Source organism: Meleagris gallopavo, chromosome 21 (assembly GCF_905368555.1).
Source record: "Meleagris gallopavo chromosome 21, MGAL_WU_HG_1.1, whole genome shotgun sequence".
NCBI classification, from domain to species: domain Eukaryota; kingdom Metazoa; phylum Chordata; class Aves; order Galliformes; family Phasianidae; genus Meleagris; species Meleagris gallopavo.
In genome coordinates this window covers 5233107-5251471 of record NC_139424.1, presented here as the reverse complement: position 1 = coordinate 5251471, position 18365 = coordinate 5233107, and the positions used below count along the sequence as shown (strand labels likewise).

Genomic DNA, 18365 nt, shown 5'->3' with positions numbered 1-18365 from the left:
TTTTGGGGGCTGGGGGCGGCTGTACCGTTTACCCTCGTTGCAAAGCGCCCGCAAAGCGCCGTCAACGCGGCGGCGGTCCTCCCAGCCGCGTGGGGGCGCTCCCGCAAGCCGCGGCGCAGCCCCGGTCCCGCCCTTCCCCGTCACGCGGGCCAATAGGAGCCCAGAGGAGCGCTGAGGCAGCGGGGCGGCGGCGGAGGCCCCGCGCTGGGCCGGGGGAGACCGGCAGCTTCCCGGCGTCCCTCGGAGCGGTTCCCGACCGGATCCCTGGCCGCGGCGACGGGCATGGAATCGGTGCAGCATTCTTCGACGCAGCGAGACGCTGTGAGAGAACTGAGGTGAGCGCTTTGGGTGGGGCAAGGTCCGAGTGCGGCTTTTCGGTAGAAAAGTAGTTAAGTCTTTACTTAATTACCTTAGTATTAGTGAATCGTGGTTCTTAAGGGAGAGTTACAGGACTTGGCGAGGTTGTGCGGTCACATGAAATACAGCAGAAAAGCTGATTTGAAAACGTTGGGGATGGAGAAGGCTGGGGGGGGCGGTGAGCAATGAGGGTCCGGGGCGGGACGGCGGGAAAGCGGCGTGTGGGGAGCGCGAGGCTCAGCGCTGTGAGGACAGGGCGTAAGGAGAGCTCTGCCTTTCGCTGTGTCTTGTTGGTGACTTGTGGTGGCTAAAGAGAGCTTCTGCTGAAAGGGCATTTGAGTGGCTACCCGTGAGAGGAAAAATATTTCTAAAAACAGGCGAAAGAAACAACCCCACAGCCGTTTACTCAGAGGTGTTAAGACTCTTCCTGCATAGCATTGTAAACGTTATGACTAAAAGAAGCTCTGCTGTTTGGTCGTTGCAGGAGTTGGGGGCGATGCGTGCTGCCTTGGCTCCTTGTTCTCCAACAGCTCACGGGGCTTTGGGTGCTGCTTTCCCTGTGGGAAGGTCCGTGTATGCTGTGCAGGGACAGCTGGTGCTGCTCACACAGCAGATACAGCCCTGGGGATGCTCACGGTTCATTGCCTTGCAGAGGTGCATGCATTCCAAACTATACGTTTTTCCTGCGTGCATAGTCATGATCTACAATGAAACTGAGTTTTCATATAAGGATGTACTTGAAACTTTTGCTGTAATCTTTCTCATGTTCTTTAATGGTTTTAAGCTCAAGGAGGGAAAGTTTAGATTGGATGTCAGGGGAAGTTCTTCACAGAGAGTGGTGAGGTGCTGGAACCAGCGCCCGGAGAGGCTGTGGGTGCCCCATTCCTGGAGGTGTTCAAGGCCAGATTGGATGGAGCCCTAGGCAGCCTGCACTGGTACTAGGTCTGGAGGATGGTGGCCCTGCCTGTGGCAGGGGGTTGGAACTTGATGATACTCGAGGTACCTTCCAACCCAAGCCATTTTATGGTTCTGTGATTCTTATTCCCAGCGTGGATGCTGGACGTTTTGAATTGAATTTCCACCTATGATAACTGTTGGCTTAAGCGTTAATTCAGTTTTGTTTCCTCAGATAACTGTCTGAAGAAATTAATTGACAGAGTTCCCCAGTGGTACATCTCTTTGACAGCAGGATGAGGTCTGCAGCATTACTGACCTTTTTTTTTTCTGTGAGGAATTTGTTCTAGAATAGCTTTTGGCTGACTGCAGCATATAAAGAGAAACTGTTGTTGAGAGGAATTGTGGCTCATTGGCGCAGTGAGGGATGCGAGGTCTCTTCCACATATGCTGTGTGTCACCTCGAGCAGGAAGTCGAATGGGACATAAAAATACTGCTCTAATAAGGGGTGTCATTTTGGGATTCATTATTTAACCTTCTAGCAGTGTTTGTAGGGTTCTTTGAGGCAGATGGTAAACGTCTTTTTGTGTGTGTGTGTGTGTATATATATTTTTTTAAGGTTCATTTATAACAAAACTGATAGTAAAGTGAATTCCTTTTTAAAAGCTCTGATAATAAAAATTACCATCTTACTGAAAACAGAACCAGGATACATGTGTTTTGGTGGTAGTTGAGAGGTTTGTTTGCTTTTGGTTGGAAGTGTGTGCTTGATGATTGGAAGCTGGAGATTATGTTTGTACTAACCTGCGGGTGAAGGCACATGATTGATTCAAAGCAACAATAAGTTCTTTTAAATCTTGAGCTTATAGAATTAACCACATTAAATCTACTAGGGGGAAACAATTGGGTGTGTGAGGTAGGATGTAGCTGCAGCTTTTGTAACAAGCCTTTGAGTGTGGTGATAGTGCTACAGTGCCGCATCTGCATTTCTCCTCCTGCATTAGAAGAATGCTGAATTTCACACGAGTGAAAACTTGACCTGAAAGATCCTTAGCCTTCTGTTTCCTTTATAGCGAGGATCCGAATGGGCTAGACCTTCAGAGCTTGGTTACTTTCTCTTGATCAAATGGCATCCTTGGGTAGCGAAGATGCATTTCAGGAGTCGGCAGCCCTTTCCCTGCATGATTTAGAAAGCCTGCACACCTTCCGCAGCCGTTCCGCGAGTGTCAGCAGCGCAGGGTCCAGCGGCCGCCTGCAGCTCCGGCAGCGCGTAGCCCAGTTGATGGCTTGTGTAGAGGACATCAGCTCCGATGATGAGGTTCATGAAGAAGTGTGTCGCACTCTAGATGAAGCTTTCCTTATTTGGGGGAAAAAAATGAAGGACAAGTGGCGAGAATTCAGGTTACGTTCCCTCGAGTTGGTTGTCTTGGTGTTTTAAGCTTTGTGTTGGTTTGAATGCTAGTTAATAAATACATTTCTTCTCTATCAGTAGAAATTCTGTTTGCATTTCAGTTTTAGCATTGGTTTTCTGTGATGTTGTTTGTTTGTAGACTACATTTAGTGACCTGGAATGTGGGCACAGCTTCTCCACCACCTGATGTCACCAGTTTACTTCAGCTCGATTCACTGAGCCCTGCTATGGATATGTATGTTATAGGGTAAGTAAATGTTAAAGAACTTCTGTTGTGAGTTTACTGCAAAACTGAGTTTCTGCACTGGAGTCACTGACTTAGAAGAGAGATGCTTTATACCAAGAGAATCTTCTCTCCTTTCTGTTGTTTCATGACAAAATACAGAATAACTCTTTTTAAAACACATCTAATATTGCTTGTTTTCTTTGTTGGCACCAAGAGCATGTTCATTTTGATACGCATGTTATCCAGAATTCAGCGTGTTGTAAAGAAGTCAGTGCAGGAAAAGTAATCTTGATGTATTCAGGTTACAGGAAGTGAACTCAAGAATCACAAATTTTCTGTCTGACTTGGCATTTGATGATCCATGGAGCATTTTCTTCATGTCCGTGCTGTCTCCATTGGGATACATCAAGGTAATGAGTTACGTCTCTTTACTGTTGCAGCAGTGAAAGAAAATGCTTTCCCTGGCTTCATTTATCTATTGTTTTCCCCTCAAATTCATTCTTATCCATAAAAGATAAGTTGATGGTGCATTTTGCAGGTGTCAGTCATATCTGTAGGTGAATGTTGGAAATGTTTCTCTGACAAACTCATATTTTTCTGGTTTATTGATAAAGGCATTTAAAAAAGGTCTCTTAATAATAATCATGTCTCTAATTTTAGCAGCAAAAATTGGACTTAGTTTTTCATTTCTCATTTGGAACAGTTGGGCAGCTTTGATGTTTTTGCAGGTCAGCTGTTCGAATACACTGGCAACATCCAGTTTAATTGCTGTAGAAGCATGTGATGAGTAGAAAAACATTATCATAATGAGAACACATTCTCAAGGGGCAGAGAAGTGAAGATTACTTACAATCAAATGAGCTGTAAACTTATAATCAACAGCATACTTCTTGTAGCCACAATATCTCTCTCTCTCTCTTATTTGTAGTATTTTTTTTGATCTGTGCGATAGTGGGGAAGTGTGTTGTGATGCTTCTAATGTAGTCTGCTTAGTGCCTGCCTTCACTGTAGGTATCCCAAGCAGTGCAGTGATTTTCATTAAGATTGGTAAGGTTTCTTTTTCTTTTTTCCCCATCTTCTTTCCAGGTGAAAATTGATTGCATATATGTAGAAACAGGATTTTAACAAGTACAAAGATTATTCTAAAGGCTTTACTTCAACTGATGATATGATAGGGTAGTTTAAATAGCAAGATTTTGTGGTAAAACATGGGGCATGATCAGCTAAAATGCTGGTGTTTCAGTTATGTGAACAGTAAGTGTAGGAGGATATCCTGAATATCTCTAACAAATAGAGATCAAAACCCTTTGAATGGTTTACTGGTTTTCTAAATCAAGCATTATTTTAGGGTGATTTTGCTGAGATTATTATATTATCTGCATGCTAATCAGACTCAGTAGCTATTCAAATCTTTTAACTGTAATTAAACAAAACAAAGGACCCATTGGGAATTACAAGAAGAAAAGAAAGCATAGTTCATTGTAGCGTAAGTCACTGCTGATAACCTTTCAAAAGCTGGCTGCAGGCTGATGTTTGGGCACTGTGTACAGTTGAAAAGAATTCCCAGCGGCATGCGTGGTTGGTTTTGAATTTTAATTTGTTAATGCAGCACTTTGGACACAGTAATGCTGCCACCTAATGGCTTTCAGCAGGACAGGATTAGCCCTAATAATGAGAGGTGAACTAGGTCATGGACATGGCTCCCATGTTACTGGCAGGCCAGTTCAGAACCAAACAGGCGGGTAGGAGAGCTTATGCAGGGATTCATCTGGAAGTGGGCTGATTTAGAGGGGAATGGTTACCTGTTTTGTAGTGGTCTGTTGGTCCTGAGGAGTGTTTGGGGACAAATATAGTAAATAAACATTGAGCTTTGGAAAACAGAAGGAGCTGAGCTTGCGGACAAGATCCCTCCTTTAAAAGGGCTGAAAGATTTCGTGTCTCATGTAGGTAATTATGTAAAGGCAAAGAGTGCTTTTACCCATGTCTGATATTTTTGCTACCTAGTAACTGTGATGCATCATTTCAGTATTGTATGGTTAGTATTTCATTGGGTTCAAGGACAGTGCAAATGGTATCATGTATTCAGAAATCACTGAGCAGCATAGATGAGGAGGCAAAGAATGAAGGAACTCTGTAGTAAATTTTAGATCCAGTTGGTGCGCTTCTGCTGAAGTTCTTTTGTTGATCTTAAGATCAGTTTTTATTGTAATGTAGTCTTTCCCTAAGTTCAGCCAATACAAAATTGAAGTGCAATTAATATATTTCAATGCAGTTTAGTTTCAATTGTATTGTTGTCATTAAAGCAAATACTTTATCTGAGTTCTGACTCTCCTGCCAGGAATATCATAAAGTTTATAAATTTTTAATGGTCAGCTCCATTAGACTGCCTTCACCAAAAAAACACAAAGCAAACAAACAAAAAAGGCAACCATACCTCTAGTTTAAAGCTGAAAGAACATCTCAGCTGCTAGTTGAGCATCTTTGCTTTGGAAGTGTTCAGTGAATTGTTTTCTTCAGGCTATTGCATGCAAGATTTAATTCTTTATAGCTCAGAGTTTTGTGGATGCCTAGAAATTATTGCTATGCCTTCTGGGTATTTTAATGGCATTTAACAACTTTCTTCTCCTGGAGGACTTGCAGGTGTGCACTGTTAAGATCATGGGTGAAAAGAGAAGGATTTGTTTGTGTTACTGAATGGGATGATTAAAGAGGGAGACAGGAGGTGGTGGGGCAGTCGTTAGAAATGTATGGGCGAATAGTGGTTTGAGTTCAAATTTGCAGTATAACACACAGCCTAAGTGATAGATTCATCAGAGGTTGTTTATGACAGTCTAGCGTAAGAATGTGTGCTTCACAGCAGTGAAATGCATCTCCATGTGCAGCATCACAGCACCATGGCCAGGCTTGGTGCAAGGGCCGCATGACTTCTGCTCTGGTGTGCTTTACCCAGCAACTCCTATGAAGTACATCCAAAGAGTTTCAAATACCTCTCTGGAAATGAATGACCATTTTGTATCTTTCACAGCTCTCCTCCGTCCGCATGCAGGGGTTACTGCTGCTGATCTTTGTGAAACATGCCCACCTTCCTTTCATACGGGATGTTCATACCCACTACACACGCACGGGCCTGTATGGATACTGGGTAAAGAAATATTCACTACCTAATTTCACTGATTACTTATGCTTATGGTGCTTCGTACCTCTGAACGGTTTGGTGGCTTGAACCTGATGTTCAGCACAGACCATAATATTTTGCCAGTTTATTACTGACATACAACAACTTATGTAGAAAGAAATTGTATTCATTTAAATAGAAATAGCAGGATTTGAAATTTGATACGTGGTGTTAACAGCTGTGTTTACAGGTGTTGACTGTAGTTTTGGACAATGTTGTTGATCTTCTGTGTTCCAGGGGAACAAAGGAGGAGTCACCATTCGGATGTCCCTCTATGGACATACAATTTGTTTCATAAACTGCCATTTGCCAGCACACATGGAGAACACAGAGCAGCGACTGGATGACTTTGAAAAAATTCTGGAAATGCAGTTTGAAGAAGAGAATATTCCAAATACATTGGATCACGAGTGAGTCGTTCTGACAGTATTCTGTCTGTGTTGTATTTATCTCTTAAAAGTGCCTGTGTAGGGTTTAGCAGTTTAATTATTAATGAGTCCATTAAAATCAGGTAAACATGCATGAAATATGAGTTTAAAAATCATTAGTTTTCCTCTCCCAGTATGTGTTTGATAATTCTGTTTCATTTTCTTGGTAGTGCCCATGGGCTGGTATCATAACACCATCATGTAAGAAAGTACAGATGTTAAATTTAAGTTCTGTTGCTGTGATATCGAATGGAACCACAGCCCCTGGATAAAACAATAGCAGTGGGGATTTCCTAAGAGATCTTTGTTTATTTGAATAGGCACCTTTCCTATTGTCTAAAGCATTGCTGTTGGTACACTGCAATGCTACGTAATAACTGCTTTCATTCCTAATAGCTGCAGAACACCTGCTTTGTACCCCTGCTTCCCCAAGGTGCTCCAGATTAACATTGCCAAGGAGTGAATAGGTCACAAATTTTGTTACTTATTTTACTGACTGCGAAAATTGAATTCTAAATCTGTTTCTATTAGATATGTAAGTCATTAGGGTGCTTGGGATAAGTTAATACGTGGGCAGTAATGAGCAAGCAACAGGAATGCAAAGGGCTTAATTGACTGTTTCAGTTCCTTTGAATTTCTTGTTTAGCAGGCTGTACCTCTGTAAGCTTATCTATAACTTAATGTTTGTGTTTGTGCTGTTCAGATTAAGTAATCTAAGTGATTAGGGCACCTAATTAGCATCATGGTTTATGTTCTATTGAATTCTTCCCCTATGAGTTAATGAATTCCTACGGATCTGCTGTGGTTGTTTGCTTGTTTAGTGTTCTCTTCTGGTTTGGAGATCTCAACTTCCGAATAGCAGATTATGGCATTCATTTTGTCCGAGAATCGATAAACAACAAGCGATACAATCTGCTGTGGGAGAAGGACCAGGTAAGCTGTCTTAATTGTTGTGTTTTTATTATTATGGTTAAATGGATACAAATACGAGGCAGTAATTAACAATAGCTCTCGAATTGCTAATTTCTGTTTAAAAAGAGAAATTCTGAGTAGTCCTGAGGTGGAACAGTTCTACCACCTGTTCATTCTCAGTCATAAGCCTCAATTAACTGCAAACTTTTTATGCTTTTAATTTCCTACTCCTAATTTCCTGTTTGGCTGAGGTTTTTTTCTTATCTTCATGGTCTGTAAATTGTTCTTCACATTAATTTCTCCTTTCTTCTGCTCCCAAGGATTATCTTTAAGAGACTCTTATTCTGGAATGAATTAGAAACTTTTAAACAGATCGTGTCAAGAGTTCTGGCAGTAACAAATTGACACTTCTGAATTTACTTTTCCAAGTGTGATGTATTGACTGAGATGTTCAGTTCTTGGAAAATGCTTTCTCAGGTCCTTTTCAAATAACCTTTTGGGCTCTGATTTTTAATCATAACTTTTAAACTTTATTTCTGCAGTTAAATATGGCAAAAAAGAAGGAAGCATTTCTTCAGGAATTCATAGAGGGTCCTCTGCAGTTTAAACCCACCTACAAGTTTGACCTTCATTCGGATGTGTATGATACAAGGTAAAGGCACACAAAGATGTGTTCAGACATGGAGTATTAGAATGAATAAAGTGCTTTAGTCGCAATAACCATGCTGAGCAAGCCAGAATTTCCTGAGTATGCTGATTACCTGAAGCTATTGAGCTGTTCTGCTTGGCTCAAAATGTGAGCAAATGTGAAATGTTTCTGAAGAAGCCCAAATCTGCTGATCACATAAGGGAAGCAGGAGTGAATCCTTTTTAGAAAGACTAGATTAACAGGGCAAACTACTACTCAGTTATGTTTGTTTTCTTGAATGTTAAAAGCACCCTTTGGTTATCAAAAAATAAGCAAAAGGGGAAGAATAATAGCCTGCACTTTTTCTTTTCCTTCTCTGCTTAAGCATTTCACTTGTTACTGTTGTCATTTGAATATAAATGTAAATATGTCTTTATAAATAATTTCAAGTTGTGAAATGGATTATTTTAAGTTTCCATAGTACTAATATTTGTTGTTAAATATTAGCCTTGTGTTTCAACAGAAGGATAAGTTCCTGTCCAAACAGAGGTTTTTTTGTACTGACATATTTCTTTATTTCCAGAGAGCAGAAGTCCCTGTTTTGGTTTAAGTAAGAAGATAACCTTCTGGATTTCGTAGATTTGTAAATATTTCAGAATCAAAACAATGCTCCTTCTGAGCTTTTGATTTGATTTCTATGAAATATTTGAAAATCAGATGACAGCTGATTTTCTGCAGGGATTTTCTGAGCCTGTCTGAAAGCTGTAGCGTTGTCTGCTCTGCTGCTGCCTGTGACCTTGGGAATTCACTCATTTGGACCCAAAGACATTTTGTGAAGAGATATAATGGAACCAGAAATAATTCAGACAATAAAAAATATCCATAGAAATCCAAACCTCGAAATTCTAAGAATGATTCACAGCCAGATAGCCTGTGTTAGTTTATTTGAGGAAGAAGAAGAATGCTTATGCATGCTGTTAGAGCTGGTCAGTAAACCTCAAGGCACTTGTCTCTTTTAAGCACCATTGAGAAGTCTGCTCTATAAGAAGCACATGAAAGCACACGATATTTTGTTATCTTCCATACTTTCTCAGTGTAGATGTTGAGTTTTTCTTTCCCTCCTAAAGTGCCATTTTTCTCTAACACAGTGAGTGTGTTAACTTGAGCTGTTCTTCTGGTATTTTCTTGCACAGCAGAGCAGACATATGGCATCTCATCAAGATTTCTGTCGGTTTACTGAATTACTGAAATGACTGGGTACAGCCCCTCAGTCATTTAAGATCTTACCACCTTTTTAAAGGTGAATCTGACTTCTTATATGAGAAGGGCTTTAAAAAAAAAAAGTGTTGCATATTGAACCAAATGTTATTTTCACTTGATGATGATTCTGATATTTGAAGATATTAAACTGACAGTTGTCCTTACACATCCTGCTCATTAACTCTTATAATTCAATCCAGCCCATTCTAATTCCTCTTCCATAGGGTATGATCTTTTCTCCATTTCAATTTGAAGTGATACATCCATACAGAGAGTTGCTGTTAATCTTCCACTACAGAGAGAACCACGAAAGGCTCATGTCTTCTGTTGTTATTGATATGGTATAAAAGGAAACTCTGAATTATGATTACAGTTTGATGTATATTACAGTTACAGACACAATTTTATTAGTTATGGGATTTTTCCAGCCTCTTGTAATGGGACAGCAGTAGCTTGGAGACTTGAAATACTATCTGGTACAGGTGTACCATACTGCAGTGTCATGTATGATTAATGTCAGGTACCTAAAACTTGTCCAGTTCTAGTTTTTAAGTTGTTCTCAAAAATTCTGAGTAATTTCAAATATAATTCAGACTTCTCCTACGTCTTTAAAGTTATGCCCTTTTCTTCAGAATGACTGTATAGCTGAACCTTATGGCAGTCATTGTATCATCTCAGTGTTCTTGCATGTTCTCAGGGAGTCTCTTAGGAGAAAGTATCATTTCCTGTATGAAGCTGACTAACCCATTGGAATGCACTTCTCCCCTTCATTTTACTCCTCTCATAATCCTGTGAAACTTACCTCCTGTACATGGAGTTGCATTCAAATTAAAGAATTGTTAGTTGTAAAGCATGTTGAACAGAGCTGTAAAATGAAGCCCGGATATGATTGCCTTCTTATATTAATACTCATCTGACAGTCTTTCCAACTATGAGTAGATTTAGCTTTTGGCAGCTGCTTTTTCTTCTCATTTCACTTTTGTACTCTCATTTCTGCAGTGAGAAGAAAAGGAAGCCAGCATGGACTGATAGAATTCTTTGGAGAGTGAAAAGTCTCTGCCAGCGTGCATTAAAAGAAGATGATTTCTCTGAAGAAGAGCAGACCATTTCTGTTACATTAAATAACTATATCAGTCACATGAGCTATGGCATCAGCGATCACAAACCTGTTACAGGAACTTTTGAGCTTGAGGTGCTGTCCCTTTTTTTTTTTTTTTTTTTTAATAAAGTTTAAATCTTACCTTGCAAAGTGTAGGAAAACGGCTTCTGTAAGTCCTGGTCTCTGCAATTAAAGTGAAGGCAGCAAATTGCTATCAGGCTATTCCTATTCGGTTAAGAGTATCACAGCAAATGTTGCAGAGAATAACTTGAATGGAATGACTGAAAGGCAGACAGACTTGGCTGACTGTAAATTTGGTTTTCTTGTCTAGTTGAAGCCTCTTTTATCAGATCCTTTGGTCACACTGAGTCCTGAGGGTGAGTGGAGTGCAGAACACGATGTTCTCATCAGCTATTCTGCAGTGCCTGGATTCCCAAGCAGTGCTTGGGACTGGATTGGACTCTTCAAGGTAATGTTACAGCATCGTGACTTTTTAATGAAGATGGTGAATATGGAGAAAGAAGTTGATAATCTTTTGGCCCAGGACATTGTGGGAAACTCTCAAAATAGTCATGTGTCCTTATTGCTGATAGTTCTGTGAGCGAGAGTTTGGTTGCCTATCAAGATGAATGTGGACTTTTTCCCACTCTTTAAATTATCTGCTAAGATAACGTAGGTTTTGATTAAGTAATGGTTGACAAAAACTGTAAAAGAGAATTGCCCTCTCCTGATGCCTGAAGTTTAAAAGATTTCTACAGGAGAGAAGGAAGTGTCAGTGGAAGTGTGAGAACAGACAGTTCACATCTTTTCATAAAGTAAAGATCTCTGCATACCCCAAAAATGTTTTGCTCTTAAAAGCAAAGCGTTTTAGCTGCTTCAATGAAGCAATAAATCTGTATCTTGCATCTTGGAGTTTTCCATGCAGTCTGTTTTCTGTTTCCTTCAGAAGGCTGATGGTTTGTGTCTTCCTTCACAGGTGACTTTCAGGCATGCGAATGACTACGTTACTTATGCTTGGGTAGAAGATGATGAAATTTCTTCTAATGAAGACAGTAAACAAGTAATTACATCTCTTTCTAATGTAGTTCCTTTCAGAGAAATGTTCAAGGGTCTTTTTGTTCCATATCCCCTTCTTCAGGATTTTCTCCTCTTCCTTTCCAGTCAAACATATGAAGTTACTGTTTAAAATATCTCTTATTTCTTCATAATTTTTAGGTAGTCCAGCATCTGTTCTCAGATCTACTCTTAGTGTTTACAGTAACTGATGAAAATAATTATCTCTGTGGTAGCTTTTAATTATATTGCATCCTACTGTCATGTTATATTTTGATCTATTTCTCCCACTGAAACAAGTAACTGACCTTTTTTTCATTTGATTTTTCAAAGTTTCTTGAAGACCTTAAATGCTTACCATATGATTATTTTATTTTATTACCATGTTAAGTACCTAATTCAGCAGACACAATTAGTTCCAGGTATCGAACAGAGCTACAGATCAGTGTTTCTTAGACTTCTCTTCAGTTTGGCTTCTGAGTGCTTTGGCCCCTGTTTAAGAACTTCTGTCTATTATGTAGCTTTCTAGTTATGATTCCATAAAGTGACTTAAAAAATAAGTAGTAAACAAACACCCAAATGTATTTGGAGTACAAATGACCTGTTTCCACTGGTATTTTTCCATACAAATAGGAATTTAATTTTTGAGGCACGATCAGCCTCCAGTAATGGAAAGCAGTTATTTCTCACTAGAGGTTGCATAAGTTAAGAATCAAGTTTTTAAGAAGAGCCCAAATTGCCTTGTATTTAAATCTGTGTTCTGACTCTCAAAATTTCTCTCATATCTTGCTTTTACATTACTAAGCTTAAAAATCTGAGCACTGTAAACATTATTTTAGCAGAATACTGTGGGCTGCAGTTCAGGAACCACGTGTCTTTAGGGTACTACAAGCTGAGGTGGTGGCATTGCTCTTGTTCGTGTAACTCCTTATTGCCACAGGGAGGCAGGTCATCTCCTTCAGTGCTGCTTGTATGGCTTTGCCCCTTCTCTTACAACAACTCTTGACTTTTTCCTTTCTTGCAGAGCCAAGGCAGCTTGCTAACATGGTGAAGGATATGTCCTTCCTAAGTTTTCAAATGGTTTCAGAGTTATTTGTCCTTTTTAGCTTACGTTCAAAAATTTGCTTATAAATACTAAAATTTTATAGTGTCCTGAAAGGCAGAGACTGCTTTTTTGAAAGTTGCTTTCTCCGTGGCAATTTCACGTTGCCTCTATTCTTATTCTTCTTGACAGGTTTACATGAGTGCTGCAGAAATACCTGATATGGGAGGAGAATTTTTGCTTTGTTATTACAGCAATAATTTGCAGTCGATAGTTGGCATCAGCCAGCCTTTTCAGGTAACATATTTGGAAGATTTGATTGGAATTTTTATTTCTTTTGCTTTCTGTGCATCCGGACATAGGTGTGTACAGCTGTTTAACTTAGAGGAATGGCAGCAGTAGTAATTGCAAAAAGCTATAATGGAAATGTAATAAGACAGCTTTCTCAGCTTTCAGTTTTTGGAACTTGAGGTTCTGTCAGTTAAATGTAAAAATGAGAACTCATCTCAGTGCTACCAAGTTTCTGACAGACCGTAAGTGAACTCCTTGTGCTGCTTTCTGTGGCAGACTTGTACAGATGTGCTTCCTGTGCCACTTAAACCTGGGGAGGGCAGGACAGTTGGAAGTCAGGTTATTTATTTAACAGGACTTGTTTTATTTTTGAAAGGACGATTTGACCTTAATAGAATAAATGAAGTGGTCAATCACTGTTTCTTCTAAGCTCGAATTTTGCTTCTACTCTTTGCCAAAATTGTTTTGTTTGTGCACAATTGCCCATGCTGCTGTGGTTATGCTAATGTGTCATGCAGTGGTTGAAATGGTCCTGCATTGTTGCTGGATGAAGCAGATTGAGAAGGCTTTGACACTATTACCCAAGGGGATATACTAATGAAAGTTGCTGGGCTGGCTGGTAAATCTCAGGGTTTCTGTTTATATTTTACTCTATATACTGGTAAGAAACTTCAGGGAGTCTGGTGTTTCAACTGTCTCTGAGCTTAAGAACTCCCACAGACTCTACAGCGTGGTTGTGGACATATATGGATAAACACACCATATTAGAAACCAAATCATTTAGGTTACCTTTCTTTTTTCATGATGCTTAATGTTTTTATATGTTAAACAGGTTTCTTTACTCCATTTTTTAAGTTTTATAATTTCTGCGTATGTGCATCACTTCTGCTTATCTTAGTTTCTAGCAGGTATGTAGGACGTATTACATGACGACATATTGATGTTCAGAAACACTGGTGTTCTGTGCTGTGTTAACCTGTTGTTTTAACTCTTGTTTTTCTTCTAGATTCGGCCAAACAGAACATTGATAGGAAAGGGTCCGGCCCAGGAAGAGAATGCTTGGCTGCAAAAACCTGACAATCTAGAATCTCACAATGAGTTCTGAAGTCAGAAGGGACGTTTAATGGTCCTGATTCAGGAGTCAAATGATTCTTAATGTCTTGATGATTATAAGCTTTTACTCTTAGAAGATGGAGTAATACAGTGCAAGTGAGACAGGTAGGGCTGTTTGGAAACTGAATAAGCTCATAGATGAAAATTAGTTGTGGATGCAGATATTTTTACTGTTACAGTGAAAGTAACTTTTGCAGTGAATAGGAACTGTACAAATAGCACCTAGTGAATGCTCTGTGATTTAAGATGTTTTTAATCCAATGCTTATCCTAAGCAAGCTGCATTCTGTAATAGGTTTTTAGGCCTATTTTTATTTTTGTAGAGGATATTTTATTTACAATATAATATATTTCCTAAGCTATAACTGCTTAATCACTGATTTCCAATTTTTGAGTTGAAGTTATTTAAAAGTTATTTATTAGATATGGCTAGCTAGTTTATTTTAAATTTTTATTTGACTTTTAAATGTAAAGTAATTACATTTTGGGAAACACATGTGGTAACAAGTCATACAGCAACTCAATATTTGGAGGACGTACGTTTTCCTTCTGTAGTAGATCCATCTTCTTTATGCCTTACTGATACTGGGATTTTTCATTTTAAATTTTTCCAGATTGAGATATATTTATCAAAACACACCTTTTGTGTGGGTTTGCTTGTGAGGGGGCAGTTCTTTTACAAAATAATTCAACAATTTGCCTGTTCCTTTCCTCCCTCTGATTTAAAAAGGTAATGTAAAAATACTTCTGTAGTTGTCCCTGCCTCAGGGTTAGCAGGCTCCCAAAATTTCTGAAAGAAATTGCTTCAGTTGAGAAATGCTTTAGCAAAGATGAGCATATCATAGTTCATGAAGCATTTGTTGGCAGAGCTGCTGAACATCACACTAACCCTGACTCTTCTCTGCTGTCACATTTAGAAAGCTAAAGTCATATTTTGGTTCTTCCCTGATACTACTGTGACACACTTCTGCTGCACACGCTGCAGAGCTTACACGAATGGGAAATTTCAGTGGAGTAAGTTCTTCCTTATGGCATAATCTGTGCTGACAAAAAATTGTTAAACACCAAATGATAGCAGTCAGACTGCAAAATTGATTTTTATTGGTGCTTAGATGTGAATGTATCCTGTGCAGTTAAGGATGGAAATAGAATGAAAAAGACCAAGTACTGTTAAGAACCTGAAAAGCAGTTTGTGTTTGTTGATGAGGAAATAGGGATCTTTGGGAAGGATAGAAGGCACACCAACATTCCACAGAATCTCAGAGCACTTGTTAGTTAGTCTCTCATTTTCTGGGTACACAGCTTTGAGCTGCTGTGCATGGTAAGTACAGGTAGCAGCTAATCACTGTCTTGTTAGTTATGGGTGGAAAAGGAAATTCAGTTCAAATGAAACAGTGAAGCAAAGGATGCTGGTGTGTGTATTTTGGAGTACTGCTTCAGAACTGAATGGATACTATTTTATGCTCTTTCTTAAAAAGTGTTAGTTCTTTTTGTTAGGACTTTTTGAGAGAGAAAATGAATACTTTGATGTGAGAATTCTTTTGCAGTTGCTTCTGTTATTCACTGTCTGAAATCTTCTGCTATCCCAGAGTCTGAGTGCTTTGGAAGCTGTAAGATGAGTAAACGAGCTAGATTGCTGTAGTTTGGGGATTAAGAGCACCTAGCCTCTGTAAATTTTAGTTGCATCTCTGTGTAATGCTTGGTATTGGAAACTATTTCCAGTAAATGATCAGGGCAGGTTCAGAAGATACAGTGTTGATTGCATGGATTAAAACTGCCTTGAGGTTTACAGTTTGTACATTCCTGTTACACTTCGGAACAATGTTAGAAACCATTTTCACATTTGTAGCAGATCTAAAATAATTTGTTTTGCACTAAATTTTGCAAATATGTGACTTTTCATGGCAATTACAGCATCAGACAAATCCCTACTGAAGTGCAAGTAAGACGCAGGTTTGGGTTGATACTCCGCTTCTGATTTTTTTGCTTGTGTAACCGTAATATTGAGACTCTATGCAAGGAGAACCCCGTGGAGAGCTCAAAGAACTGTGGTCTTTGAATTCCAGACCACAGCTGGTGATTTATTGCGGACCAAGATCCAGTTTCTTCTAATCAGGGTGCATCTGCCATTCATGAGCAGCACAGAGGCGGAGCCGTGCAGCCGCTTCACATGGGCGAGAAACTCAAGCTCCTTAGTGTTGTATGAGAGCTGGTAACTCTCAGCCACTGGAGAGAGAAGCTGCATTTTGTAAACTAATCCTTTGCACTGCAGGACTTGGCTGAAAATGCCCTCAGCTGCTGTGATTGAATCTTCTTGTGTGTCGGTAGGATGCTGCACAGAGCCGCTCACTTCTTTCTTAAGTATTGTGCACACAGTAGCAGTTTTGTTTACTACTGTTACCTATGGTAGCTTTTCTGATTATTCCGTGACCTGTAATGATGCAATTTCTAGTAAAATTTATCTTTTTTTAAAGCACCTTTGATTGGATGTTATGACCACTGGAAATGTTTTTATACTCATGTGTTTTCTTTTCGTGTACGACTAAAATAAATCCTGGCAGTGAAATGTTCTACATGGCCTCAATTAATTTGAGAACAGAGTCGTTGGTTTGGGTGGGGAGAATGAATTCTATGCGTGCTAGTCTTTCTGCAAGATATTTTGGTGATGTTTAATATTCATGCACAGTAGTACTTCTGTAATACATCCCGTAGGGCTTTGGACTGAAAAAGAAGGCCAAAGACAAATACTGTCCTTGTTTGTGTGATTGCAACTCGTGATTACAGCTATGGATTTATGCTTGCAGATAGAGGGGCAAATTGGAAACAGTTTTGGCCTTCTAATGGGAGGCAGCGAAATATGGAGTTGTTGAAAGTAAGTTGCATGTTTGTTTCCACAGTTTCTCCTAGTATATGGTCTCATGGAAGAGGCCAGTGGGGAGGAGTGGAATGAAAGATAGTTGAGAATGACACAGTGAAAGACAAAAATTCAAGTGCTGTTTTGCTGGGGGGAAACAAAGAGAAGAAGGAATTGATTACAGTTGCTTCTCACGAAGCATTCTTAAATCTATTACAGCTCACTTCTTTATTCCCTGAGGTTTTGATTGCTGAGGTTTTGATATTTTCCTTGTAAAAATGCTCAAACCACTTAAATTGCTGTTTTAACTCTTAGGAAAGGATCCTTCTAAATTGACTTACTCACAGGTTGTGTAATTTCAGACTTTTGTCTTTGTAAAAGATCTGTTATATTATTCTTCATATTTCAACGTTTGTATTTTTAATGTAAAATTACTATCAAATAATTCCATCCAAGGATAACTTTTCATAGCTCCTTACTGGGAGAATTTATTTTAATTAAAATAGGAAGTATGTCTACCAAGGGATGTTCCTCAGTATAGCCTTATTTCACTCCAGTCTGTGTGATTTGTAGCTCCCCTCAGGATACGCAGTGTATCACTGCACACAGATAGTAGAACAGCTCGGGGTAAACAGGAAATATTTCGAAGATGTCTTGCGTGTTTGTTGGACCCTAAAAATACCCTTTGATAAAGACTATTGTTTCTCCTACCACGACTTCCTTCTCTGCTCTTGGACGCTGAGTGACACTCGGATGAACTTGTCTTAATGTACTGTGGTTGAAAGGCCAACAGAACAAAGCTAGATTTGGCTTTCCTTGAGAGAGGAAATGATACCCTTTCTGAGAACTGCATTTCTAACGAGTATTTCCAGTGTTTTTTTTCTGTCCTCAGCTGGAGGGATCCGCTATTGGAAAGTGATTGAAGTCCTTTGGTAACAACGTGATATTGAGATCATCGAAACTTGCTGGTGCCTGTCAAAGCAGGAGCACCAATATTATCCAACTTTGTAACTCGTACATTAAGCTGATAATATCCGTGTTTCCTTATGCCTCTTTTTTCCTTTATGCTTATTTTGAAAGAGAATGGGGAAAAGGATTTTTTATGAAGGTGGAAATGTTTGAGGCCAATTTTCTATTTGTACAGCTTTCTTTCATCTTCTTATTCTTTAACTCTTTTCTTCAGTGGCAAACTCAAACATTAGAGTTGTGTGTCATACAGCATGCAGTGTAAGCTATTCTTTGTGTGGCTGGTTTATTTAACCAAGGCAACGACACTCAGCACCTAATTAATCTGTACCATATACATTGTGTTTGGTTACTCTGGAAACTGAGCTTTCAGGGGAACTATTCAGAGTTTGTTCAGTAATTTCAAGTTAAGAAAGACAATATACGAGTGCATATATCCTACCTTTCCTATTGTAATGGAACTGTCTTCTTCCTCTCACAAGGTCACTGCAATTAAAAAAAATGAGAACATCTCAGACGTGCAATGTAGAAAGTAGTGAGAGAGCCCATGTGGGAGCGTTTGGAACACAGGTTGGAAGAATCACTGGAGGAAAACAGTGAAGAGAGAGGAAGTATGAGATCTTGGAACACAAATTGGTGAGAGGAAATAAGGGGTG

General features: G+C 39.4%; 1 protein-coding gene across 4 annotated transcripts; it reads left to right on the top strand.

The window, feature by feature from the left end:
• The first annotated feature begins 128 nt into the window (after positions 1–128).
• INPP5K (inositol polyphosphate-5-phosphatase K) lies at positions 129–16459 on the top strand. Of its 4 annotated transcripts, none has more exons than XM_085240629.1 (13): positions 129–335; positions 2803–2910; positions 3191–3299; positions 5915–6031; positions 6302–6474; positions 7314–7425; positions 7947–8056; positions 8616–8642; positions 10292–10484; positions 10723–10860; positions 11368–11451; positions 12679–12783; positions 13784–16459. In XM_085240629.1, exons 1-13 carry the CDS (start codon positions 283–285, stop codon positions 13880–13882), a joined length of 1428 nt encoding a protein of 475 aa, XP_085096755.1. In that variant the 5' UTR covers positions 129–282; the 3' UTR covers positions 13883–16459. The 4 variants fall into 4 exon arrangements, with proteins under 4 accessions (XP_085096755.1, XP_085096756.1, XP_019477433.1 ...); XM_019621888.3 differs by lacking the exon at positions 129–335 and adding an exon at positions 2343–2653; XM_085240630.1 differs by lacking the exon at positions 8616–8642 and having other exon boundaries at positions 130–335.
• The last annotated feature ends 1906 nt before the right edge of the window (positions 16460–18365 follow it).